The sequence below is a fragment of the Sapajus apella genome, unplaced genomic scaffold, assembly GCF_009761245.1.
Source record: "Sapajus apella isolate SASKATOON/1434 unplaced genomic scaffold, GSC_monkey_1.0 scaffold6, whole genome shotgun sequence".
NCBI lineage: Eukaryota > Metazoa > Chordata > Mammalia > Primates > Cebidae > Sapajus > Sapajus apella.
The window spans coordinates 5,401,595-5,428,768 of record NW_022436946.1 but is presented as its reverse complement, the minus strand read 5'-3'; the positions used below and the strand labels follow the sequence as shown (position 1 = coordinate 5,428,768).

Sequence of the window (27,174 nt, the reverse complement as noted above, 5' to 3'; positions counted from 1 at the left end):
CTCTTTTAAGTTTTATTTATGGTTTATCCATCTTTTACCCAACATTTCCTAAAGTCACTTCATGTCTGTCTTAGAAAATGAACTCAAGCGTGAATTTGTTCAGTACGGTGATAATAAGCACCACTTGAGTGTTGAGTGGATCAGACCTTCCCATGTGGATCTTGATGTTTGCATTTCTCAGAGCGCATCTCCTTTTTGATTAAGAAGATGCTCCAGTCACCTTACTGACTTCATCTCTTTCCTTTTCAAAGTCCTTTATAGCTGACTCTGAATGTTTCTATTGTTAAAAGTTTTCTGCAATTTAGAAATCTTATTTTAAATCCACAAAGCACCCTAAATATTTTGCCAACATATCTGCTTATTATTTATGATAATGTTTGCCTTTAGTGGTAAGAAGACTAATGCTATGTGAATGACTATTATAACTCATGAAAATATTTTATGATATTGATAATTTTTATATATATAGAAATCATCTGAAGAAATGTAGCAGAATTTTTATTTCTCTAGGATATGATTTTTTTAAATCTTATTTCTCTCTACCATTCTATAACCCAAATTTGTACATTTAAGAATTCTTTCATTAGGCTTAATAAGAAGAGCTGATTTTCAAGAGACAACAGGACACAGATGATGTTTAGTGTCTGTCATCATTCTGTCTCCATATGTCCAAATCCCACTTTCTCACAAAAACAGCTCAACTCCCACTTTGTGTATGAAATCTCCGCCAGCTCCTCTGGTTTTACCCTCATCAAAGCACTGAGTTCAGGGGCCTCTGCAAATAACCTTTACTTTACCAATTAGTATTTGATTCTGTGTTCTATTGTATCATTTTCTAACGGTGAGGTGTTTTTGTCTTCTCAATTATCTTTTTACCTCCTTGCGGACTGGGATGATTTTTATACTTTTTTCCCTGTGTTAGTTAAATTTGCCTCATAAAATCTAAGTGAGCTCATATCTGACTTTATAAATACTAATTATAGAATGATAAAGCTGGAATTAAAGCTCTTAGAGATCATCTAACTTATCTTTATTTTAAAGAAAAAGCGAAGTCTTCAAGAAGGTAAGTGGTTTGTGCAAAGTTAATAGGTTTAGTAATTTAACTCTATTAAAGAAATACACACACACGCACTCTCTCACACACAATTTGCACATTAGCAAATGGGTTTATGTATCTTTGCTGGAATATTATGTTTGTTGAATAGCCCTTTATATACCAGGCATTTTGCTAGGAGCTGGAAATACAGAGAAAATTTCATGAAGGAGAAAAAAGACCTCTGTGGAGAAATTCAACGACTGTAATATTTTTTAGAATGATTAAGCTTATGAATCAAGATAGTGGTCATTTTTTTTCTTATTATCCATGCATTACATCTTTGAATTCAGGGATTATCATTTATCTTATAAATAGTTATATCTTAAATTAAAGATGTTCAGATTTAAATTTCTTTTTTATTTATGGCGATTTAATTTCATAGTGAAAAATTGCCTTACTCAGATCTTCTTTAAAATCATCTTTGTTGTAAGTAACCAAAATTTAATTCAAATTAGAAACATTTTCATATGTTGTTAGGGCATATAAAAGATAGTGTGTGATTTTGTTTCTTGAGATGAGATTTACTCTATTAGTGAATTTCAATTGTATTATCTATAGTCACATGCTGTGCATTAGGTCTTCAGAATTGATTCATCATATAACTGAAAGTTTATACCCTTTGACCAGTCTCTTCTCTTTTCCTCCACCCCTCAGCCCCTAGTCACCACCATTCTACTCTCTGTGACTATGAGTTTGACTTTTTTTTTTTTTGAAAGATTCCACATATAAATGAGATCATGCAATATTTGTCTTTCTGTATCTGGGTTATTTCACTTCATAAAATGTCCTCCAGGTCATTATCTAAGTTATTGCAAATGACAGGATTTCCTTCTTTTTTATGGCTGGATATATTTCATTGTATTTTCTTTACCCATTTAACTGTTGTAGGATACTTAAGTGGATTCCATGTCTTGGCTATTGTGAATAGTGCTGCAGTGAACATAGGAGTATAAAGATCGTTTGGAGATAATGATTTTATTTTCTTTGGATATGTACCCAGAAGTGGGATTACTGGATGATATGCTAGTTCTATTTTGAATTTTTTAAAGGACCTTTAGACTGTTTTTCATAATGGGTGAACCAAAGATATTTCTTCTTTAAATTGGAGAGAATGATGAATTTCACGTGATTTATAAAAGTTCATGCAATTGCTGACAGTGGGAGAGAACTGGATAGAGTTAAATACTAAGGAGAATGGAAAATGTTTGGAATAGCTATCAGGGTCAATTGTGAGTCACACAGAGATGCGTAAACTGATTGCTACCTTGCCACAAGAGTTCAGCTGAGGTTAATTGGCAAGGATTTGTAGTTTGTGACTCCATCATTGCTCAGCAGCTTTAGAATTAAAAGACGAAAAGTATATTCGAAGGCCAAGGGAGTGAAGAATTCAAAGGTGTTAATGATACTGTGGTTGATTTGGGGTATCCTCATGCTGAAGATATCCCAAGGTGGGGTAAAGGGCTAGAGATCAAGATGATAGGCAAAGAAATGGTTTATTTATAATATAAGAAGTGAGAAGAAGAGCCAGAAGATTCCAGTCAGTGAAAGATTTTTTTCAAGTTAGAGATTTTGGACTAAACGCTGTTTTAAGTTATGATGAGGCCTGGGGTTTGGCCATACCCCAATGTGTGACTGAAGTGGGACATAGAAGGTTTTAGAGATGAGATGGCTTTTAGAAGGTCATCACTACATCTCTAGAAGTGACAGATGATAGCCCTGTCTGGCATTGTGTCATCAAAGGAGAGGGGAAGGGCACACTGGCTTTAGTAGGTGAAGCTAAGGGGAACATGGTGTGTAGGAGAGAAAAAATAATATTTTGTTCCCATCTTAGTTTCACCGTTGAGGCTCCTATAACAAAAGACAGATTAACAAGAGAAAAGCATACACATTTATTTAATATAAATGTTGCACGACAAGGAAACCTTTATCAGGAAGAGAAGACCCAAAGAAACATGGAAGCCTATGTATTTTTATGCTTAGGTTTGATGAAGAGTGGACAGTTATGTAGAACTACGATTGAACAAGAAGATACGACCTAATGATAATGAACTAGGGGAACTTAGCGAGGCCTGTTTGTTCAGATCCTTCTCTGTGTCCTTTTGCCTTCGGATATGAGGATGTTTCTTCCCTCTGGGAATAGGGAGGGCACATCTCAAACAAGGATCTTATGACCCTTTAGGGAAGAAGGGTGGGAGAAGGCCGGAGAGATCTTGCTGTGTCTGCTGTTTTCTCAACTGCCTATGTGCTATATTTGGAGGTAGTGTGTCCTGAACCCTCTCAAGTGTAAACATCCTTTTCTCTTGGTTTTTGTGAAAGAGAGATTATACAGCCAATAATGGACAAGATTATGTAGAAGATGGCATTATGATGGGAGCATCAGGACTGATTCAAGGTGATAGGTTGAAATATTAATTATGAACAAAATGTAAGGGAATGTGTAGAAGAACACAGAATCCACTGTAATGGAGAAAGAAAGGTAGATAGATAGGCTGTTTGCGCATGATAGTAATACTATCCATGGTGGGAAAATGAGAAACAGGGAAAGGAAATGGAGGAAATACTAAAAGGAGAGAAGTAAGAAAAGGTTAGCCGGGATAGAAAAGTTTGAGAGACCTTTTAGCTCAGGGAGAAGAGATGGGATACTTGCAAAATTTTGTAGCTTGAAAGGCCAACAACATCAACTACTTCCAGTATTTCAGTGTCAAGGGTAGGTTCATTGTCAATGTCATAGTTCAGTTGCTGAGCTTTACATAGGACTAGTTTGTTTTGGTAGCTTTGTTGAATTTGGTGAGAAGAGGGAAGACAGGAAAAAAATACCTCAATGAGAAACAGCTTGTTAAATCAATACCACTCGAAACAGATTTGTATTGCAGGTTTTAAGCAAGTACCGTTGTTTTTAAAGCAAGAGGTTCAAAAGTATTCTTGTTGATGTTGATTAATATAGAGAGAAATAAACTGAAATTACACATTTTCCATAAGAAGAATCATATTTTCAGTGAGAAGAATCACAACTTTCTAGTAAAAAAAAAATCGGAATTCTCTTGTAAGTTAAAAAATAAATTATGCTTTTTCTTTATGAGCTGTATGCCATTGGCAAAAAACAAAAACATAAACACATAAAGAACAAAGAAAACAAATCTAGAAGCAGTTGTTTTGAGCAACCTCTCCACCCCTACCAGCATCAATATGCTTCATAAGACTATAAAAATCTAATATTATAAAAATGCTGATTCATTCTTTGGAAAGCTCTACCTTGAGTTAGGGTAGTTTGTTTTTTGGCAGTCTTGTCTCTTTAGATGGCCGTGAGGTGTTTGCCAATGTACTGAAAACGCAGCATCACGGCTGTTTCTCTGACCTCAGCACCCTGAAGTCGTGTTTCAGCTGCTGCCCACCTTTTCATTTTCCCAGTAGGCCCAGTGCATTTAGATTTGTCATTAGCTTCTAAGGTGAAGTTTGGGCAAAATCCATCTTACTTAGGAAGACTTATCATGCTGCTTACTCTTGACTCCTTCGTGATTCTGCTAATGCTGATATTTTTAGCTTCATATTTTTTCATTAAGACTTGAAAGTCTCTGAGCTTTTCTTACTGATTGCATCCTATCCATGGAATTCAAATGTGCCTGAATTTCAACTTGTTGAAATGATTGAAACTTAAATAAAACTGAGGGGTTGTTTTATAGTTAACAACAACAAGAAAAAAAACCTGTTAAGAATGTCTTTAAAATAAGTCCTGTGATAATGAAATGTACTGCTTAGCAGTATGCGTATACCAGTTGGGACTACTGATTTCTATATTTAAGAAGTAAATCTTGCTAATGAGGGTGCTGTTCAACAATGATTTTAGCACTTGTACATGATCCAAATGATAATGTTTAATTATTCTACTTGTGTGCCAAATGACTGTGTGGTTTTGTTTTTTTTTTATATAACCTTGATTTACCTCTTTGTAAGTCCTTGTTTTCATCTCTATATAACTTATTCATATTTGTAATTAACAATCAAAATCCATTTTCGGAGCATTAAGAAATTAGTTAAAACTGATATCTTAAATTAAGCAGTGACCCCCCCCAACTCCAAAATTATTGCGAGAATTAAAACAAATGTGGTTTTGTTTCTTTATTTGTGATTCTTTTTCTTGTTTATATTATTCGGCAATTAGAAGTTATGTGTTATGAGGTTTAGGTTATTTGGTAGCATTGTAAATAGCTTCTTTTTGTGTGCTGCTTTGTGGGTCTTTGGGGATAATAGTAAGAGTCCTTTGAGCTGACCTAGTAAAGCAGTTTATTCAACGATCACTTTACTGTGAATACTGTGGGGGTCAGCTTTTCTACATTCTAGATTCTTCTATTCCTTATCCTTGCTGCTCTTTTTGATATATATTACTGAAAAGGGAACTTTCAGCCATATATTAATGCTTTTGAAGTTTGGTGGTGCATAGCTGTCAGCATAAAGTAAGATTATACAGTTTGGAATATGAACAGGGACATGTAGAAGGATACACATGCATTCATATAAAGATACACAAACTCAAGCAAAAGATAGAGGAACTCTAAATTACTTTCCATATGAGGTATTTATATTTGTTCTCTATCAAGGATAAAATAGAAGAAAATTTAAAATTTCCTAACTGTATTTTGGTTGGTAAAATAAAATTTCAAGAGTAAAAATATTATCTAATTTCACCTTACAAATTATTTTCTTTAGGGTTTCGGGACAAACTTATACAGATAGTTGTATCACAGGGTGGATTTTATTTCAGTGACACTTTCCACGTTTTATTCATTCATTTATATTAGTTGGTGGGGAATAAGTAAAAAACTGATTAATTCTTATTATACAGGTAAGTTTTCATTGTCTTACCGCTACTTAATAGCGGTACAGTGGAGTCAAGTACATTTTCAGAATTCACATGCCCACTTATCTGTGTAGGTTCAGTTCTAAAATGCTTTTCACAGTGAGTCACCATCATTAGCTTTCCAAAAATGACAATTTGAAGGACAGCCCTAATTTGTATATGTGAATTTTTATGTGCTTGTTGAAAAATCAGTCCAGAGGGATTTGGGGAAGATGGTGGTAGCATGGCTTCAGAGTTTTTCCATGTCTTTTGCCTTTACCATTTTCCTCCCATTTGTAAAGTAGTTACATTTATAAAAAGACATTTGTAAAGAGAATGACTAGACAGCAAAACAAAAATGTGCGATGTTTAAAACCAAACTAGATGACAAGAGAGATCCAAAATAAATCCAGGTGGCCAGAAGCCACTGTCGACCACAGAACCTACAAGATGTCACTGCCTGTATGAGAGGAAGGAGAAGGAGGTAAGGGTGCCTAAGAACCCAAAATAGGCAACAGATCTTCAGTGGAAAGCTGGTTTGAGAGCAGAACTAAACCTGGCGGGGCTTTGCTATGCACAAAGACTAGGGTAAAAAGGTGTGACATTTCTAGAATGCTCCTGCCTGCTCCATCAGAGCTTCCTTCCAGAAAGAAGGTCCAACGCTGAGCAAAACTTCTGGGAAGAGAATCAACATGGAGCATCTCAGGCAACAGAAATAAAAGAAGGCCTAGTTCAAAATGTGCATGTGTGCTGGGAGAGGGTGTTGGGGAACAGGACCAGGAAGTCCCAAACTCAGGTGCTGCTATGAATGGAATGTTTATGTCCCCAAAAACTCTAGGGTTAAAATTTAATCTCCAATGTGATAGTGTTAGGAAATGGGGCCTTTGGAAGTGATTAGGTCATGAGGATGGAGCTGTCATGAATGAAATTAGTGCACTTGTAAAAGTGACCCCAGAGAGCTCTCTCTTCACCATGGGAGGACACAGTGAAAAGATGGCTTTGTATGACCCAGGAAGCAGACTTACTAGACAACAGATCTGCCAGTGCTTTGATCTTGGACTTACCAGCCTCCAGAACTGTGAGAGATAAATTTCTGCTGTTTTATTTAAGCCACTTAGTCCATAAGTATTCTGTTATAGCAGGCTGAATAGATTCAGACACGTATTGTATTTGTAAATACCACGCAAAAGCAAGAGAAGAGTTAGAAAAGCTTTCCTCAACCTCACTTCATTCTAAACGTTTAGGAAAATTAATTATACTACCAAAATTGAGCAACGGAAGTATCAAGACCAAATCTCATATAAAGCAATTTTAAGAAAAAGAGTTAAGGAACAAAATTACGTAATTACACATAAAGCATGCCAGTGTAACTACTTTATGAATGGGGGGAAAATGGAAAAGTAAATCTATATTTTAATGTTTACACTAATCATATGGGAAATGATTAGTTAAAACATTAGTTTATTAGTGTTCTAAAACTGTTATGTACATAATATGGAAAAAAGGAAATGAATAACTATGGGATTGTCTAGGTCTATCATCTCTATGTCCTTGAGAACCAGATTTTTTGGGTTTGAAAAAAGGACATAGAGGTGTATTAGAAAACAAGTTAGGTCAAATCAGAAATCTGAACTGGAATCATCAATGTAACTTCAAGAGAAATTTTACCTTCAAATGCGTATTTCCCAGCTCCGTGCAATGAAAATGCCTATTAACACTGGAAGGACCTAAAAGGGGTGCTTGGAACATCTTGTAATAGTAGCTAATAAAGAAGCTATTGAAGACTGTGAGAGCCACATTAAAAGTTGCCAGATGACCTTGACCTTCAATAATGAGAGTTGTAATAGATTGAAGCTTATCAAATACATTAAAATCTTTGAGTTCCTCATGATATTGAAAAAAAAAAGCATTGATCATCTTTGGAAGATGATAGGAAACCATTTTATAATATTGAAAATTGATCAATAATAGAGTCAAACATTTATTCTGACATTTCTAAATGAACTGTACCACAGAGTACCTAGGTGTTAGCTGTAGTGATGTTTCTTTATAAAAGTATGTATTGGACAGAGTTCTCTAGAGGGTCAGAACTATTAGGACAGATACATATATATGAAGGGGAGTTTAAGGAGTATTGACTCACATGATCACAAGGTGAAGTCCCACAATAGGCTGTCTGCAAGCTGAGGAAAAAGGAAGCAGTCCGAGTCCCCAAACCTCAAAAATAGGGAAGCCAACTGTGCAGCCTTCAGTCTGTGGCCAAAGGCCTGAGAGCTCCTGGCAAACCACTGATCTAAGAGTCCAAAAGTTGAAGAACCTGGAGTCTTGTTTGAGGGCAGGAAGCATCCAGCACGGAAAAAGATGAAGGCCAGAGGACTCAGCAAGTCTGCTGTTCCATCTTCTACTGTTGCTTTATTCTAGCCATACAGGCAGCCGATTAGATGGTGCCCACTGAATAGATGGCACCCAGCCAGTTTGGGTGTGTATCCGCCTCTCCCAGTCCACTGACTCAAATGTTAATCTCCTTTGACAACACCCTCACAGACACACCCAGGCACAGTACTTCGCATCCCTCAGTCCAATCAAGTTGACAGTCAATGCTAACCATCACAAAGTATTTCAACTAATAAATGAAAAATGAATGATAGAATGATACCATTTTGTAATCCCCAATGAATGGATACGGACACATAGCATGAACAGCTGCTAAGATAACATGAGAGATGACAGCTATTATGTGCCTCCTAAAACACTGCCAAGTACCACCAATTGTCTTGACAAAAATCTGATGCATTATCTGGATCTAGTTGCAAATTTGCAGGAGGTTATCAGGAGGACAGAGGAAAGTGCTGATCTGTACCAAAAATATACATTCTGCAAAATCCAGACTCTGGAAGGCTCCACGTGTCAAATTGTCTGGGTTTTCCAACAGACAAACTATAGCAAAATGGCAGGTGTGAAGGAGACACCTGTAGATTAAAAGTGATTTAAAATACATTGGATTTTTAAAAAATGAACAAAACTAAGGATAGACATTGGAGTGATGAACTATTTTTGAAACATAAGTTATGTACTACTTCTAAAGATGAAGTTACTGGTAATAATGGAGATGGAAAGCCTGGAAGGGGTATCTGGAATGCACAGCAAAGTTCTGTTTTCTAACCAGGGTGGTATACTGATAATATTTCATTAAGCAGTACATCTTGTGTGTATATATTTTGTTTTACCTTAAAATAAAATTAATTATAAAAATAAATCAATCGAGTCACCCACATTTTATGAATGGTTATCTCTGGATGGTCAAGGAGCTGGCAATTTTTATTTTATTTTTACTCCTTCATGTGTATTTATTTTTGTTTCTAGTTGTACTTACACTAAACCTGTCTTACATATGCCATTTAAATCTTTTTTAAGTAGCTGTGACTGCAGCACCATGCCATCATGCCTACCTTTTTTTTTTTTTTTTTTTTTTTTTTTTTTTTTTATATAGAGAGACAGGGTTTCACCATGTTGCCCAGGCTGGACTTGAACTCCTGAGTTCAAGTGATCCACCCTCCTTGGCCTCCCAAAGTGCTGGGGTTACAGGTGTAAGCCACTGCACCCAGCCTATTTATAAAATGACATTTTCAAATAATTTTTAAAAAAACTAACCACATGGCATCTAAGCAGTACTTTATTTAAAATGAAGGAAAAATTTAGGATATAATAATAGATATTTTATCCAATGGCTATGGATTCTTTCTTTTTCAAAACTTTAAACAGTTTCATTTTTCTAGAAGCAGTGACATAGTCTCGTGAAAAGACTCAGGTTTGCAAAAACATTTTCCTGACTGAGCTTGGTTGGAGTCCATGAAAGGCTTAGTGTGAGTTTACTTAGGCTTCGAAAATCTGATAATAATCACCTCAGAGACCATGATGGTTAAATGAGGTTGAAGGAAAACAATTTATAAGGTACAAGGTCCTATGCTAACATGTTACCCCTTGTGTTTGATCTAATGGGATCTGCAAAATCAGTTCTCCTCTCCTTGCAAAAATAAACAGAAACCTAATCTTCCAAGAAATGCTTTTAAAATGTTGGATAATTTGTATAGTAATGAGTGTTCCTTTCAATTTTATCTTTCTATCATAATATTAATAGTTATTTGCTTAAAAAAGAAAAGAAAAATGTATTTTACCTAGTGTAAAGATAGAGTTGAGTTTGGTTGTATTTATTATGGTAGAAGGGTTGTTCTCTTTTTCTTTTTTTTTTCTTCTTAACAAAAGCATTGCTTTAGCACTTAAAAATAGAGAAATATTAGGAACTATCATTATATAATAAAAATTGGATTAACTATATATAAATATTTTAAGATTTTTGGTGCAAAATTGGGCTTAATTCATTTTATTGGCTCTATCCCAGCTGAAGAATTACATTCTGATAATCTGAATATAATCCCCAGTTCCTGTGGGATGAATTATTTTTCACTTTTTCTTTTAATATTGCATAAAGTTTATGACACTAGTGAGTTAATGCTCTTAGATTACAACTTTTCGTGCTAGCTTTTTCCCAAGGAAATACAAATAAGCAATTTCTGTGTGAATGTGTACTAATTTTTAAAAACATGTAAATATAAGTATTATTAGAAACTATTTAATTTCAGTAACTGCTATAACTTTTTAAGAAGGCAGGTAGGTGTTCGTTGGTTATTTTGTGCATGGGATAGAGAGGGGTATTTTTTGTTTGTTTGTTCATTGGTTGGTTTTGCTTTGGTCTTTCATGCTTGAAAATATTTAGCTAAAGAAAGTATGATGTGGAATTGGACTTGTACTTTTGAATAATTTGTCATTTTTTCCCAAGCAAAAGTTCATGTTGGAACCCAAATATAAATAAACTAGAAGAAGAATATGATGCTTAGTAAAAGAAGGAAGTCATAAAAGACCATGTATTATATGAATTTATTTATATGAATTGTCCAGAATAAGCAGATTCATAGAGAAAGTAGATTAATGCTTGCCATAAGTTGTGGGAGGAGGAGGGTCATGGGTACAGATTTCCTCTTTGGGTTGATGAAAATGATCTGTAATTAGATAGTGGTGATGGTTGTTTAACTGTATGAATAGACCGAAAACTCCTGAAGTATATACTGTACCATACTCTTTCTGAGGCAGACTGGAAAGGGGGGCTGATGCCCTGCCCTCCTGGCCTTTTCTCTCACCCACTCAGGGCTGGCTGTGAAGACTAGATATGGCTTGAAAACCACTGGCCTAAGAGATCAAAACTTTCACATTGCTAGGTGTGGAGTTTACTCCCAGGCAAAAGCTAGAGCCATTCCTCATTAAGTATTTCTCTCTATATTAACAGTGCACTAAGAGCAGAAAAGAAATAAATTGGGTCATAAATGCTTATCCTTACACACAGGTCGTCTGTATGCATTTTATTATGGAAACTTTTTTTTTCCTTCCTTATCAACACATTCAGAGTAAACATATCTCTAAACTTAATTATCTGCAGTTGTGATACACACTGCAAAAGATGTGAACATCCTTTACAGCGGATGATATATCCTTTTGGCTTTATTTTCAGACCCAGATACTCCTTCTCTAAAAGTTTTCTTATTTGCTCCCAACTACATTCTACATTTTCCTTTTCTGCCTAGTGAGAGCTGAATAACCTCAAACCATCACTCTGATAACAGCCCTTTTTCCTCCACAGGGTTTCCTTGAATTCTTTTTCTTTTCATGACTAGCTTTTTCTTCTGCACTTTTGCTTTGAATTTGGGAAGGCCTATATCCATATAACTGCAGATTATTATGTAGTTAATATTCAGTTATTCAGGAAAAGATTGGTCATTGTGAATCTGATGGCAAGGCCTGGTGATAGCATGGGGCTGGCACCTTTTTCCAGATTTTTGTTTGTTTGTTTTGTCAGCGTACAATCTGATGAATTTTAGATGGTAAGTAGCTGTGGCTTAATCATGCCTAACCTCTGCTTTGGAAGCCGAGACGATCAAAAGTTCCCTTAATTATTTACTAGAAGCAGACTTATTTTGATAGAATCGGAATGGATAGAAAGTGGCAAAACTATATAATGGTTGACTCAGAACGTAGTTGTTTTCAAAAACAGTTGGGTGTTTAAGTTTTTGGCTGGGTGCAGTGGCTCACACCTGTAATCCCAGCACTTTGGGAATCTGAGGCAGGTGGATCAGTTGAGGTCAGGAGTTCGAGACCAGCCTGGCCAACATAGTGAAACCCTGTCTCTACTAAAAATACAAGAATTAGCCGGGCCTAGTGGTGTGTGCCTGTAGTCCCAGCTACTTGAGAGGCTGAGGCATGAGTATTGCTTGAACCTGGGAGGCAGAGATTGCAGGGAGCTGAGATCGTACCATTGCATTCCAGCCTGGGCGACAGAGCAAGACTGTCTTAAAAAAAAGAGCAAGTTTCTGTTCGCGAAACAAGTTTCCGTGAGTCCTGGGCATGCATGTTGTGGAGGAAAAAATGAAGGGTGGGGACAGGGAGCAGGCAGCACGTAAGCAAATATACTTATCACTCAGTTTCTGTGAGTATGAGAAAGTTTCTCTCTCTCTCTCTCTCTCTCTCTCTCTCTCTCTCTCTCGGAGGGAGTGATGTATCATGAGTGGTAGGTTGAGCAGCCAACTTGGAGCCAGAGGATCATGGTCTTCATTCAGTTCTATGCAGATAATGTAAATATTTTAAATACATCTTCAGAAAGATCACAGTTGATATCTGTATTGCAAATAGAAACTGGAATTGTGATATACAGTAGACAACTGGGGCTTGGAGAACAATAGTTCGTGGAATAGGATGATGGCGTGGGGCTGGGGTGGTGTTAGCCCCTATCACCCTAAATGATTATCAATCATTAGAAATACCCAAGGAAACAGGGACACTTTATATTAAAAATGTAGTTCAGGTAAAATAACTATATGTCTACCTAGTTGGGAAAGCACAAAGAAATCGACAGCATTCCTTCCCAACTAAAGCACCAACGTGGCCCTGCTCTTTCTTTCTTATTTATTGTCTTTTCTTTTTTTCCGCTAGAATATATACTGGGTTGTGTGGAGCCAGCATTGGGTCTATGGCTAATTTCCATTAGCTTAGTTAAAACCATATAATAGTCACAATACTCTGTCATCAGTAAATTAATAGCAAATTGCAAATTTTAAAGTGATAAGAATCAACCAATAACGTTTCCAAAGCTAATTTTACTTTTTGGCCCAAGTGTGAAAATACGGGGGAAATGAACTAGTTATGGTTTATTTTCAACAGAGAATGAAAAATGATAAACTTATTACTGGATATATTTAGTTATGAGTTATTATTGCCAAGTGTTTTTATGAGACCGTGCTTTACTTCAAAAATGCTTAAAACGACCAAAATTGTTGACATTTAATTGCATCAATTTACATCTGCTCTGATTGTGTTATAGATAGTTATTGCCTTCAATTTTACTAAGCGAAGTGTAATTTTTTTTCAACCTTATAGACAACGTCTGGGGAAGATGTCCGGGACTTCACAAAGGTGCTTAAGAACAAGTTCAGATCAAAGAAGTACTTTGCCAAACACCCGCGACTTGGTTACCTGCCTGTCCAGACAGTTCTTGAAGGTGACAACTTAGAGACGTGAGTTTGATTTTACTATTAAGTCTAGTGTGGACATTTATGTCTGATGTTGTCTTTTTTATGTTAGTAACAAAAGAGAAATTGTTTAATACCAATTGCATTTTAGAAGAGGTACATTAAACTTGGAATCAGTCTTTACAACATGAAGTTTTACTATTCACTTTTGACATTGTCACAGCCAGAATTTCAATTTTAACCTTACACCTGTCTTTAAACTTAAAAAATATGTATTAATGTATCAACCTGAATAAGTGGTCATCTCTTTTGTGATCATCTCTCTTCTTTTTAAAAATACCTAAATTGTGGCATTATATAGTCTTTCATTCTTTTATTTATTTTCCTTCATTTTCCCTAATGGGGGTGTTTTGCTGTTTCTCATAGTATGCTTTACACTCCTTTGCATCTCTTTAATATAAATTTATTATATATAATACTTTATTGATTCAGATATTTATGCTGAAATTCTATCAAAATATTACATTATATTTTGAATCTATTTTTTATTAAAAATAGAAACAACAAACTGTGATAGCTTTATATATTACATTATATACATTATATATACATTAAATATATAATGTAATCTATAAAGCTCTCTTTAAATATTTCTTCAAAATGTATCATTTGAGCTGGCTAGCATAGATGAAAGTTTCAAGATGGTGAAGTTACGGGATTATAAAGCAAAGGGAATAAGAATTTATAGCCTGAAATGAAAAGAAAAAAATGTTTTTCAATGACCTAGAAAAAAATGCAAAGAAGTCATTTTAAGGTACTAAACAATTATGTGTTAAGATCAAAATAGATAGATTTTAAATCTTTGAATTTCTTTTTAATATGTCAGCATAAATATTCCTGCTAAGGCCATTTTCTTGTGTTGAATCTTGGGGAAAATGAGCTTTTGTTACTAATCATCAGCAGAGTGCCTAGTTGAATATCATAATGAAGTTCTAGTCAGAGAAAGACACCATCTCAGAGAGCTAGAGAAGAGAAACTCAAAAGTGTGAAGTTTTCTACTTTCTAAACAATAGAGAAAATTGTTGTAAGAAGTATAAAAAAAAGTCAAGTGCATTTTTTTGAAATGAAACTTTAACCTTCAAATTCATAGTTCATTTTATTTTGTACATGAGAGACAATCAGGAAATGGTAATATTTCAGTGCAGTGTGATAGTCGATGTCTCAAACATGTCAACATAGGAGAATACACTGTTCAGTCTGCAGACCAAAATAGATTTTGTAAAAATCCCTGTAGACATCAAACTTTGTTAAATGTATGTTCCAGTTTATCTCTTTTGTTTGTGGAACTGCTAAGAAAGACCACGGCCAAAGCATAGGAGATATATTTATCCCTCTATAGGTAATGTCATGTGTGTGTATACAGAAAGAAATACAGTGCAAATGCATGTGTAGATAGGTCCATATATAACACATACACACAGAATGTAAGAAAAAATTTTGACTTTTTGATTACTCTGCTTTATATCAAACTGTATACAATTAAGATCTATGCCTGTCTTTCTTTTTTTCTTTCTTCTTGAGACGGAGTCTTGCTCTGCTGCCCGGGCTGTAGTGCGCTGCCATGATCTCGGCTCATGGCATCCTCTGCCGCCCAGGTTTAAGTGATTCCCCTGCCCCAGCCTCCTGAGTAGCTGGGACTATAGGCGTGTGCCACCACTCCTGGCTAATTTTTTTTGTATTTTAGTAGAGATGGGGTTTCACCATGTTGGCCAGGATGGTCTCAATCTCCTGACCTCGTGATCTGCCCCCCTCAGCCTCCCAAAGTGCTGGGATTACAGGTGTGAGCTGCCGCGTCTGGCCAGATCTAGTCCTTCTAATCATTCTTTTGCATAGTACAGTTTAGAAAAGATTTTATTAAAGTAATTTCAATTTAAAGAGAGCTATTTGAATACATTCAGGAAAGGTAGACTTTTGGTCCTCTTTTTGATTTGTGGAAATGCTTTTGTCCTTTCCTTCAAAAAGCTGTGTGATAATACATTCTTATTTGTTTTAGTGTAATATATGGTTTAACTGTGCTGACACCTTAGGATAAAGACAAAACTGTACTTTTGTTTATGTCCCATCCAATTAACCTTTGGAATGCATAATTCTGAGGTACAGAATTATTACTTGGTGCTTTAATTTACGGGATAATTTGGTAGGTTTGAACTAAATGATGTGCCTTTTAATCCTTTGCTAAACCATTGGCATTTTGCATCCCAAATATCTACATCCTTTCCAGGATTCATGCAGACAGATACATATTTATACTCCTTTAAAACATTTTTAATTTGCCTTTCAATGTCAAAATAATCATTGGCATCAATCACCCTATTCTGAGTGACTCTATTAGGTAAGAATTAACAAGAAAGCATGTCAAATAATTCTGTGCTAAGATTTGGGGGTATAATTCTGAAAGTGCCTCACTTCAGTTCATTCAATTGAAGATGAATTTATGAGCATTTTTGGTGAGGGGAAAACAAGAGAAAGATAGGAAGGAGTATAAGCTTGCGTCCAACGCCCCAAGATCCTTATTGGAAAGATTTATGAACTACTGGTTATAGTGGGCAGGTTTTCTTTATTTAATACTCAACCAAGCTCTTGGGATTTGATATAGTTCACTTTTCAGCTGAGCCCTTTCTAGGACAGGGCCGCTTGGTGTAACAATTTATGTGAGTGAGTAATAAAAAAGTTTGATTTTGTTTATTCTCCTATTTGTGGGAGGAGAACATTGGAGAAAAACCAGTGAGGTGGCAAATGTGTTGAAGTTATTTATGAAGCTAATTAGAATTTTCTTTCACTTCTTTCTTTTTCATCCTTGCAAATGTAATGTTTTATCTTCTGCCCAGTAATTACACATGCATGCATGGAGGAGGGGATTTATGGGGAAAATGAATTATTAGTAGAAGGGAGTAAACAAATCCATGCTAAAGTTTATTCAATTAATTTTGTAACTATGTAAAATATTTCAGAAAATAAATCAATAAATGAGTAGAGTTTGATTAAAGAATACTCCATTGAAAATAAACTTGAAGAACAAGCTAAAATAGTAGCAAAAGTAATTCAAGAATTGTGAGAATTATTATTGGCTAAAGAGATAGGTTGGTTTCCCTAAAGATTAAAAAAGGTAAAATAGAGGCACCTCCCCCTGGTATTGGTTAAATGGGAGTAAATAAATTTAAAGATTTTGTTTTAAACCTTTGCTATAGCAAGAGCCAAATACATTGTAAGTTTATCATCACTGGACTGGGAGGAAGCGTAGCAGCTAAGTTGACACCTGAAAGATTAATAGGGCTAGTTGTTGTGTGTTTGGTGTGGGAGGTGAGGAGGGAGAGTTTCTGGTCAAAGGAAGCATTTTCAAAAGCCTGGAGGCAAGATAGTTTCAGAAACTGGGGTGGAAAACTAGCAACAGTGGCAAGAAATGGTAGTGGAGAGAGATGCTGGAACCATATAATGAAGGGCCTTCTAAGCCATGCCAAGGTGTTTGGAGTTTATTCTGAGAGCAATGGGGAGCCATTGGGGGTCTTTAAGTAAAAGCATCAGGAATCCCACTTACCCTACTCTATGACAAATGGATTGAAGAAGGCAGAACATGAAGAACAAGGAAGAGCCTATTGACAATTTAAGGCACTAAAAGGGTCACTAAGTTCTTCAAATATATATATATATATATATCTGGGATCACCTGTTCAAACTCACCTGTTCAGCCACCCTTTTAATGATAGGTTCTAACTATATATATATAAGAAACCCAGATACACACACACACACACACACACACACACACACACATATATATATATATACCAGATGTATATATACACATATACATATATCCCAAATATATATATATTTAATTTATATATATAATATATAAATATATATTATATTTTATTTGTATATATATTATATATTATATTTTTTAAAATATATAATATATATTTAAATATATAAAATATATAAATCTTATATTATTTATATATATTATAAATATATATATATTTAATTTTTCTTTTGAGACGGGGCCTAGTTCTGTTTCCCAGGCTGGAGTACAGTGTCATGATCACAGCTCACTATGTCATTGCAGCCTTGAGCTCTCAGGCTCAAGTGTTCCTCCTTGGAAATTCCTAGGCAGTATGCAAAGTTGCAGGGGTCCCCCCAGGGTTAAGAATGACACTGAATGAACAGGCTCCAGACACAAGCCTGTGAGTCAAGCAGAACAAGTTTTTTTATATCAGTTTGCAGATTAAACTTCTGTATAAAATTTTCAGCCTCCCCTGTAGCTGGGACTGCAGGCACATGACACCATGCACAGCTAATGTGTTTATTTTTTGTGGAGATGGCATCTCATGTTACCAATGCTGGTCTCAGACACCTGGGCTCAAGCGATCCTCCCACTTCAGCTTCCTAAGGTGCTGGGATTATAGGTATAAGCCACTGAGCCTGGCCTGAGTTACATTTTATATAATACTAAGTGATACTCTTACCTCAGCTTCCCAAAGTGCCAGGATTATGGACACAAGCCACGGAGCCTGGCCTGGGTTACATTTCATATAATATTTAAGTGTATTTAGTAGAGTCCGATTTCTTGAATATTAGTGTGTGATTGACAGAATCACCTGTTCAGCACCATGCTGGAGGACAGCGGTAGGCTGCATTATGAAGCTTGGGCTAACACACACGTTGATCTTATTTCCAAGCCCTTTTAATGATAGGTTCTAACTATGCAGTTTCTCATTTTCTCCTTTCAGAATTAAATGAAAAAGCTTATCATTTAATCTTTTTTATACAAATCAGAATACTGTGAAGTCAATGAAGCCCAAGGTTTGGATTTTTTGTCTTTATTTCTTTCCTTAGAAATTTTTCAATTATCTAACAAAATTTGAGAAACCCTTCAGTTCAGCGCTCTACCCTTGCTATTCTCATCTGAGGTCACGGCTCACTTTTGTGCTAACCGGTTTAAGTTCGCAAGAACCAGTCAAGCAATTTGACAGAGCTATTCCAAGGCTGATTAAGATAAAAAATACACACTTTTCTTCTATTGAAGTTCATGGCAAATGTTTTGCTACGCTTGAATTTTAGAAATAATCTCTTAAGCAGTTACTGTTTTAGAAAGTATATAGCATATGTCATTTCACCTGACATTTAACCTATTTCAGGGTTAATGAAGAGCATTGATATGGAAAGAGTATTGACTAATACTATGTTGTTTTATTGTTATTGTATCTATTTTGCCCATATGTAAATTAAGTTTCCTGACAGTATAGATATTCTGACAGAGTGGATAAATGCCTGGTTCTAAAAATAGATATAAAGAGTCTTAGTTTTTTATCCCAGTAAGATAACATTCAAAAGTCTTTGCTATGCAGACATCAACCTGCACTTCACTATAGGAGATGAAGAGAAAAGTAGGCATTTTACATACCTACTTTCTTTTCCTAAGTTGGTATGTTTCATAGAAATAGGAGAATCAAGGTGGTTTGGGATACTTTTGTTTCAATCACTATTAGCTTCTGCAGACTTTATTTAATTAAATAGAGAGCTAATTTTCTTTGTACTTTAAATTTTCTACATTTACTCTCCTTCCTCTTCAGAAAGTTAGGGTTGGAACCAGCTTTTAATTAGGATCAGCTGTTTTCAAAAGTATTACATGGAGACTTGGGAATTCCTGGGCAGTATGCGACGTTCCCAGCGTTAAGAGTGACACTGAATGATCTGGCTCCAGACACAAGGCCCTGAGTCAAGCAGAACATGTTTTCTTGTATCAATTCATAGTTTAAATGTCTAAAATGCATTTTTCTTGAAGAAAATGTATCATGATCTCAGGAAGTTGCCTTCAGTTTTATTTCTGTTGTGACATTTTTGGTGGAGTCTGGAGGCAGCATCTACGTTGCATGTTAGTTCAATGGACCTGTGAAGTTGAGGTACTTTGGGTACATCTGGGGCTTGAATTTTTACATTTAAAATTGGATGAAGAACAGAAAAATCTAATTTTATTGCACCTCTGCCATCAACATATAATGTAGTGTTTCATTTTTAACTTCACCTTTCTAACCAAGTTTCTTCTCTAGGAAAAACAAAAAAATGATTGCATCCCCCCTTGGTATATTATAGAATGTTGTCTTCACAATTATTCTATAATTTTGAGCTATTTTTGAGCATTCTGGTTTTTTCCCCAGTGAGAATGTTTAAAGACGTGTTTGCTGTCGTGTAACAAATATCCTGTAATATCTGTGAAAAGGCCCCTGCAGACTCTTGAATACACAGCATGTTCTCTAGAATACACTGCGGCTTCTGTTACTTTTGATTTCCCCATGGTGGCTCTCAGGGCAACCACATATATAAGCCGAAGATAACTGAGAATCTCCCCACCAGCCCCGCTGCTTTTGTCTTGAATTGCTCTAAAGTGTTTGTTCCGTGACTTTTGTTTCCCTCTCCCTCTTTGCAGTCCTATCACACTCATCAGTATGTGGCCAGAGCACTATGAGTGAGTATTCATAGCCCCACGTGCAGGAGAGGTGTTCTGATCAGTGGTATTAGCATGGGGGTCTTACTAAACTCTTGGTCTAAAATAATACTTCTGTGTTCTGGGTAACAATCCTCATGGTTTGTTTGCATGGCAAATTCATTACTCAAGTAACCTAACATTTCTAATCGTAGAAACTATCAATATTTGGGCATAAAATTGTTGCTTTGTTTTTTTCCTTTAAAGCCCCTCACAGTCTCCTCAACTGTTTCATGATGACACCCATTCAAGAATAGAACAATATGCCACACGGTAAGAAACTTCGATCAGAGCCCTCCACTGCAGTGACACCCAGAATATATCTATTTCTAATTAATCTCATACCATGACTACACCTTGATTTAAGGAATGCAGTTTTGCAGGAGTCATGATTCCATTCTATTTGGAATTTGGGCTCTCATATTTTCATGTTGCAATTTGCATTTGACCAAACACCTGCTGTGTATTCTATGAAAAGTAAACCTAAACAGGATGTGATTATCTAGCTAATGAGAATCCAAACACAGTACAAGTAGGATTTAGATACTGTAACCAAATTTCAGTGAATGAAAGTGGGATTGCACATATTCTCAGGAGATGGTGCACATATGAATTATAATAGGTAATTAAATTTATGCTAACGCTTTAGGATAGGGGTTTATTTTAGAGTCTCTAAATAATGTAAAGTATAGGCTGATCTTAATGGTGTGCACATATTTTCAGAAAAGTAGTATATACTAGGTGTCTGTGGTTCTAGTAACTAGCTATGCCTAGAAAGGTTAATTCAAGCATCATAAAAATTGTAACATTTGAACTGGGTCTAGGCCAACTAGAATTTCTAGGGGAAAGTCTTGGGCTGATGGAAGAATATACTCAAAACCATTGTGCTGGGAAGGAGCGTGGTTTGTTTACCGAACTGCAGGTAGGGGAAAGGGAAATAGGTGAGAGAGTGAAGAGACAGGTGAGGTCTGATAATGAAAAACCCTGCCACTAAGGAGTTGGCTCATGTCCTTAGTTAAAGGGAAGTCATGGAGAGTTTTTATTATGAGAGGAGTATCATTATATTTGTGTGAGCATGTCACTCTCACTTCAATGTAGACCAACTAGAGGGTTAAGGAGAGCCTAGATCTGGGAGCACAATTAGAAGATTGGGTCAGTTGGGAGACTTTACAACATGACAGAAGATAAGGGCATCAAGGCAGTGGGGATGGAAAGGTAACTCAACATGAGATGTTTTAGTGTTACAATTTTGTTAGGAGATTTGGATTTTTTTATGTTTTGTCAGAATTTTGACAATTTAAAAATAATTAAGGATGTACATCCAATTGACCGTGTCCTATATGGTCACCTTGTCTAATCTCCTTATTTTTATTTTGCAGACTGGCCCAGATGGAAAGGACTAACGGGTCTTTTCTCACGGATAGCAGCTCTACCACAGGCAGTGTGTAAGTAGATCATGAAATTAGTGCTGCCCGGGAAGGCTGTTTCTTGTACCGTGGTTGTCAGAAACAGTTTTCACTGACTATGGCTCTGAATCTTGATCCCACTCAAAATTATTAAGTGTGGTTCCAAAAATGTCTGCATAGGTTTTATGCTTTCAAGCCGTGATAGTATAAACTCAGTATGTTTATTTACTTTGTTTCATATAAGTTAATGAAAAAGTCTTGCATTTTCAACTTATCTACCTCAGGAAATCAGATTGTTTTATTTAAAATACCAGATATATATATGTATTCATTCAGGTATATGAATATATATATATTCATTCAGGTATATGAATATATATATATATGTTCATACCAGGTGTGTGTATATATATATATTCATTCCATTTGTCTCATATTTCTTATTAATTTAACAAAGGTAGTTTGACAGAATATGTGCCCCTTCTGTGAAATCCTCTTCCTTCCACTAGATAACATTTTTTCCATAATATCTGCATTCAGCAACTCTGACCCACACATGCTTAGACGTATACTCCTTCCCTTCATTGAAAACTGTTACTTATGTTATTTTGTTGGAAACTAAGAAAAGCACCCCTGACTTTAGAACATTAAAAATTGTATTATATACTGAAAAGCTTTCTAGCCAATTATTTTATTTCTGATTTGCCCATTCGTGTATATTCAACTTGGTTGTGAAACTTTCTCAGCAAATATTTTATCCTGATTATCCCACTATTGTATGTCATCTTACTTTTGAAACTTTTCCTTCTTTTTTGTGCCCTGGAATTCACATTTTTAATATCTAAAAGACTTAATGTTGTCTAGTTTATGTGACTTATGAAGTTTTCTTGTGGTTTTGACCTGGTGGGAAGCTATAAAGTAGACAGAAAAGTTGTCAAACGTAGTAGTTGGGTGATTTCACTAAAAAAAAAAAAAAAAAAAAACCTATGGACAGTGCCAGGTTAAAATGCTTTAAGTACTCTAATATAGAACGTTCTCTTGCTGTATTTTCTAAAAATTGTTTTATTTATTGTTATGGATATAAATAAAAGTTATCAGGAGGTTTTCAACTTCAAATTTCAAAGGTTGCATCTCAATACTGGACTGTAATGCAGTAGAGATTTATACATGATCATTTATGTACTCTGAGTGTGGAACAATTCCCAAATCAAAATAATAGTGCATTTATAATGTTTGTTTTATATTTAACCTATTAGTGTACATTTTATGTAAAGTAGTTCAGTAGCTTGACTCTCCCCTAAATCAACAAATTTCCTCAAGGCTGACCATAGCCAAAGCATTAAAGGAAATAAAAGATAATAATCCGGAACAAAATCTTACTTCTTTAAAACGTTTTGTCATGCCCTGTGAACACAGTAAAAGTTAATGCTCAAATTTAGTATATTGTATCTTCAAATCAAAATAAAAACTATTTTCAGATTTAGCACGTTTCAGAAAAAAGATTTTAAATATTTTCTGAAAAGAAAAGAAAAAAATCAGAAGATTGACAGCCAGATAGATTTTAATATACTGTCATTAGATACATTAACTCATTCACTCAACTGACAGGTAGTTGTTATTAATATATACTTACCGTGTAATGGTGTGCTGGACCCAATTGTGAGAGCTGTTGTTACATTTTCAGATGTTTGCAAGCTGTTTGTTAAACAGAGCCCTTATTCAAAATAATTTATATTCATGTATACACAGTTACAATTAAATAAATTCGATTAAAACAAAAATAAAATTAATTCTCAAAACTCATCACACCCTAATGATTTTACTTCATTTCATTAATATCTATGCCCTTGGGATTATTTATTATAAGCTTGTACCCCCTGCAACCCACAGACCGCGTGTGGCCCAGGGCAGCTTTGAATGCAGGCCAACACAAATTCATAAACTTTTTGAAAACATTATAAGATTTTTTTGCAATTTTTTTTAGCTTATTAGTTATCATTATTGTTAGTGTATTTAAAGTGTGGCCCAAGACAATTCGTCTTCTTCCAGTGTGGTCAGTGGAAGCCAAAAGATTGAACACCCTGATTTATTGTCTCTCAGGTGTTGTGCAAACGTGTATTTCTTCCCAGTTCCACATTCAGTGAAGTTATAAACTTGAATTTGGCCATGATTAAAGTATTTAAATCATAGAAGTTGCAAATGCTACAAATCAAGGGCTTTTACTTTTGGAGAACCTGTTAAACATTTACCAACTCACTGCCGCCGTGCACCCAATACTGCAGTAGGTCTACAGATGTAGATGCTGTATCCATGAATCTTATAAACTAAAAAGGAAATAGCTAAGTAGTCCTACCAGAAGAACATGATGAGGACATCTGTGGTAGACAGAATGATGGACCCCCAAAGATGTCCACATCGTAATCCCTGAAGCCTATGAATATATTACTTTACATGGCAAAAGGGATCTTGCCGCAGGCTTTAAATGAAAGACCTTGAAATAGGGAGATGATCCTGGAAAATCCAGGTGGCCCGAGTGTAATCCCAAGGGTCCTCATAAGAGGGAGGGAGGAGAGCCAGAATCAGGGAAGGAGATGTAGCAATGGAGGCAGAGGTCAGAGAGAGCTCTGCAGATGCTGCGATGTTGACTTTGAAAATGGGGAATGCAGATGACCTCAAGGTGCTAGATGATGCAAGGAAACAAATAATCTCCCATCAACCCCTAGGATGGGCATTATTATGAGACCTATTTTATAAACAAGGATCCTGACATCCAGAAAGATAAATGACGTGTCCGTGATTGTACCCATTAAATATATGAGTACATTTAGATCTATGAGTCTATTGCAATTAGATATATGAGTACATTCAATTTACTGTGAAAAATTTTAAAGGAAATTGATTTTAAGAATGCTACATATCTTTGAAGGAAAAATTGAGCAACGACGTCTCAGGACAGGATAAGACTCATGACAGTTCTGGGGAATCTCAGAAGCTGGAACTCAAGGACGACAATTCCTTGGGCCATGACTATCAGGATGTCTCGCTCCATTTGCCATCTGCCCTTGGGTGACACTGGAAAGATCGAACGGGGAGGCTGGCTGTGGTTTATACAAGCATTGCAGTTTGCAGATCAGAAGCCTAGAACAGAAAAATCTTTAAAAGAAAACAATAATTATTTTTATTTATGTCTTATCTACTTTCAAAAGCTCATTGAATGAATCACAGTTTTTTTATCATCTGACATATACTAATTTTGTAACCTAGATACTATTTACTATGTGTGACTTAACTGTAGTATAATTATATTCTATCTAATGGTATTTCCTTGGTGCAACCTATTATTTTTGCAACATTTTCTATTTTAGCACAAGACATGCGATTGATGTTTAATGTCCCTGATCTGGTACTTCATGTTCTATCTGCACTTAAACAGTTTATTCTTGGTTTTTACTATATGTAATTAAGAACCAGAATGTATCTATTTTTATATTTAACTTTTAGACCTAATAATCTGTGCAAAACACTTAAGACCAAAATTGTATGTTTTCTGTAAATGATTGCTAAATTCTTTTTTGTGTGAAAATTGCCTTAACTCTTCCAGATACCATAATGAAAGAATGTAATGATAGTGGGAATGACAATTACAATAATGTTAAACTCTATCAACTTCCCCAGATAAATGAATCTATATGAATCTTGACAACCAAAATGTCTCAAATCTAATTTTGGCTGGTTTCACTATGGATAGTCAGTCTCCAAATCTTTAAAACAAAAATTTACTTGGTATTAATATTAAGCACTAAAGTTAATTCATGAGGACAGGTGCTGTCATAAATGTTCTGAGGGCACAATGGTGGCTTGTGATCTTGGAGAAACACCAAGCCAGGATCTGTTGTCAAGTCATGACCACAAGATCAGCCCAGGTGGCTTAGGGGACCCAAGTTTTCTTTTAATTCTTGTTGTCCTTATATTAGTTCTTATTTTAAATGTTTTCTTTTCATTTTTATTTTCTTTTAGGTATGTTATTGATAGGTATCATATAACTAATTTTTTGTTTGTTTGTTTTGTTTTGTTTTTTGTTGTTGAGACAGAGTCTCACTCAGACACCCAGGCTGATGTGCAGTGGTACCATCTCAAATCACTGCAACCTCAGCCTCCCGAGTTCAAGCGATTCTCCTGCCTCAGCCTCCTGAGTAACTGGGATTATAGGTGCCTGGCACCACACCCAGTTAGTGTTTGTATTTTTAGTAGAGGTGGGGTTTCACAATGTTGGCCAGGCTTGTCTCAAACTCCTGACCTCAAGTGATCTGCCAACCTCCGCCTCCCAAAGTGCTGGGATTACCGATGTGAGCCACTGTGCCTGGACAACCAATTGTTTTTTAACTAATATGAGAATCAGGTTACCTCTTATTTATTGTAACACCTGAGATTACCATCTGTTTTAGTTGTATTTTGCATTATCCATGCTCATTCTTTCTTTCATTTGCTGTGTGGGCAAAGTGCTTTGCCTGTACACATGGTTGACCTGGCTGGTCATATAAATCAGTAGGTGAGGACTCTACATATTGTGCCATTGTCTTTGGACATTTAATATTATGGAAAATAAGAGGCTAAACCTTTTTCCACCTCTGAACCTGATTTACTGTTTTATTTTGATTTCTGGCAGCTTGCTTGTGATACTTTATCTTTAAAATACAGACATTTTCCATGGATACATATGAATGTGCTTCTTTTCTTATTATTTTTGGATACTCTGTCTTTTTTGTTTCTATACTCAGATCTTTTTCATTCTGATAAATGAGAAATATTTACAAGATGTTCTACCGAACTCTTATTTTGCTGTTTTCTACCTATTATATCTTTACACTTTGTCCATTTGTCCTGTCCATATGTTAGAGCTGTTATTTTGTTGTCTTTTATGACCTCCCTCTTCACATGAACTTGGTAAGGTGCCTCCAGGCATCACTGACTTTGCATTAAGTTACTCACTATAGCTCATTGGTGTCCCAGTGGTGTTGAGCCGTTAGTCTCACTGCTTGCTTCTGCCCTGATGACACAGCTAGGTTTAGGGTGTTGGCCATTTACTTCCTAAAGGAAAATATGCACATACACACACATGTATCGCACTGCCAGATTTCTGTCTGATTTAGCCACATGGGCAACTGGGGAGCTTTTGGATTGCTTTCAAATGCTGCTCTCTGCAGTGGTGTAGTACCATCCATACTCTCTTCTTCTCATCCTTCTAAACCCAGGAACAAGCATGGCGTTCTTCTAGAGGCTTCTTCCTTTATTTCCCAGTGATGCTGCATTTTCTCAGGAAAGGGAATCAAAGGATGGTGGCGCAGCTTACTTCACTCCTTAACCTATCTGCGTTTCTTATTTCCAGTTTCTAACTGTGTTGTAAGGGTCCCACCCCACCCTCTTTTAAAATTTATTTAATAAAAGCGGGAAGGTCAGGTTACATATTTATTACTATATTGTGGTCTTAACCAAAATGTATGACCTTTATTTAAATATATATGTATGCACATACACACATATATGTATCTATATCTATATATTTCTAGAGAGAGAGAGAGGAGGTTTATTGATGAAGAAAGCAAAATAAATCAACAGGTGGCACGTCTTTTGCTCTGGCTGTTTGACAAGCAGAATGCCAAAGCATTCAGTTTTCTCATTTGCTTCATCTGTCTCTCTGATTTCAATGCTCAGGACAAACC

General features: G+C 35.7%; 1 protein-coding gene across 14 annotated transcripts in view; it reads left to right on the top strand.

Moving 5' to 3' along the window:
- Positions 1–27,174, top strand: part of UTRN (utrophin) — a 536,298-nt gene that overhangs the window by 489,641 nt on the left and 19,483 nt on the right. For 13 of the 14 annotated variants that reach the window (XM_032274352.1, XM_032274350.1, XM_032274358.1 and 10 more), the window contains 4 exons: positions 13,413–13,549; positions 19,992–20,030; positions 20,256–20,321; positions 21,428–21,493. In XM_032274352.1, coding sequence (XP_032130243.1) covers positions 13,413–13,549; positions 19,992–20,030; positions 20,256–20,321; positions 21,428–21,493 — 308 coding nt within the window. The remainder of the gene's footprint in view (positions 1–13,412; positions 13,550–19,991; positions 20,031–20,255; positions 20,322–21,427; positions 21,494–27,174) is intronic. The other variant, XM_032274351.1, reaches the window with a different exon arrangement.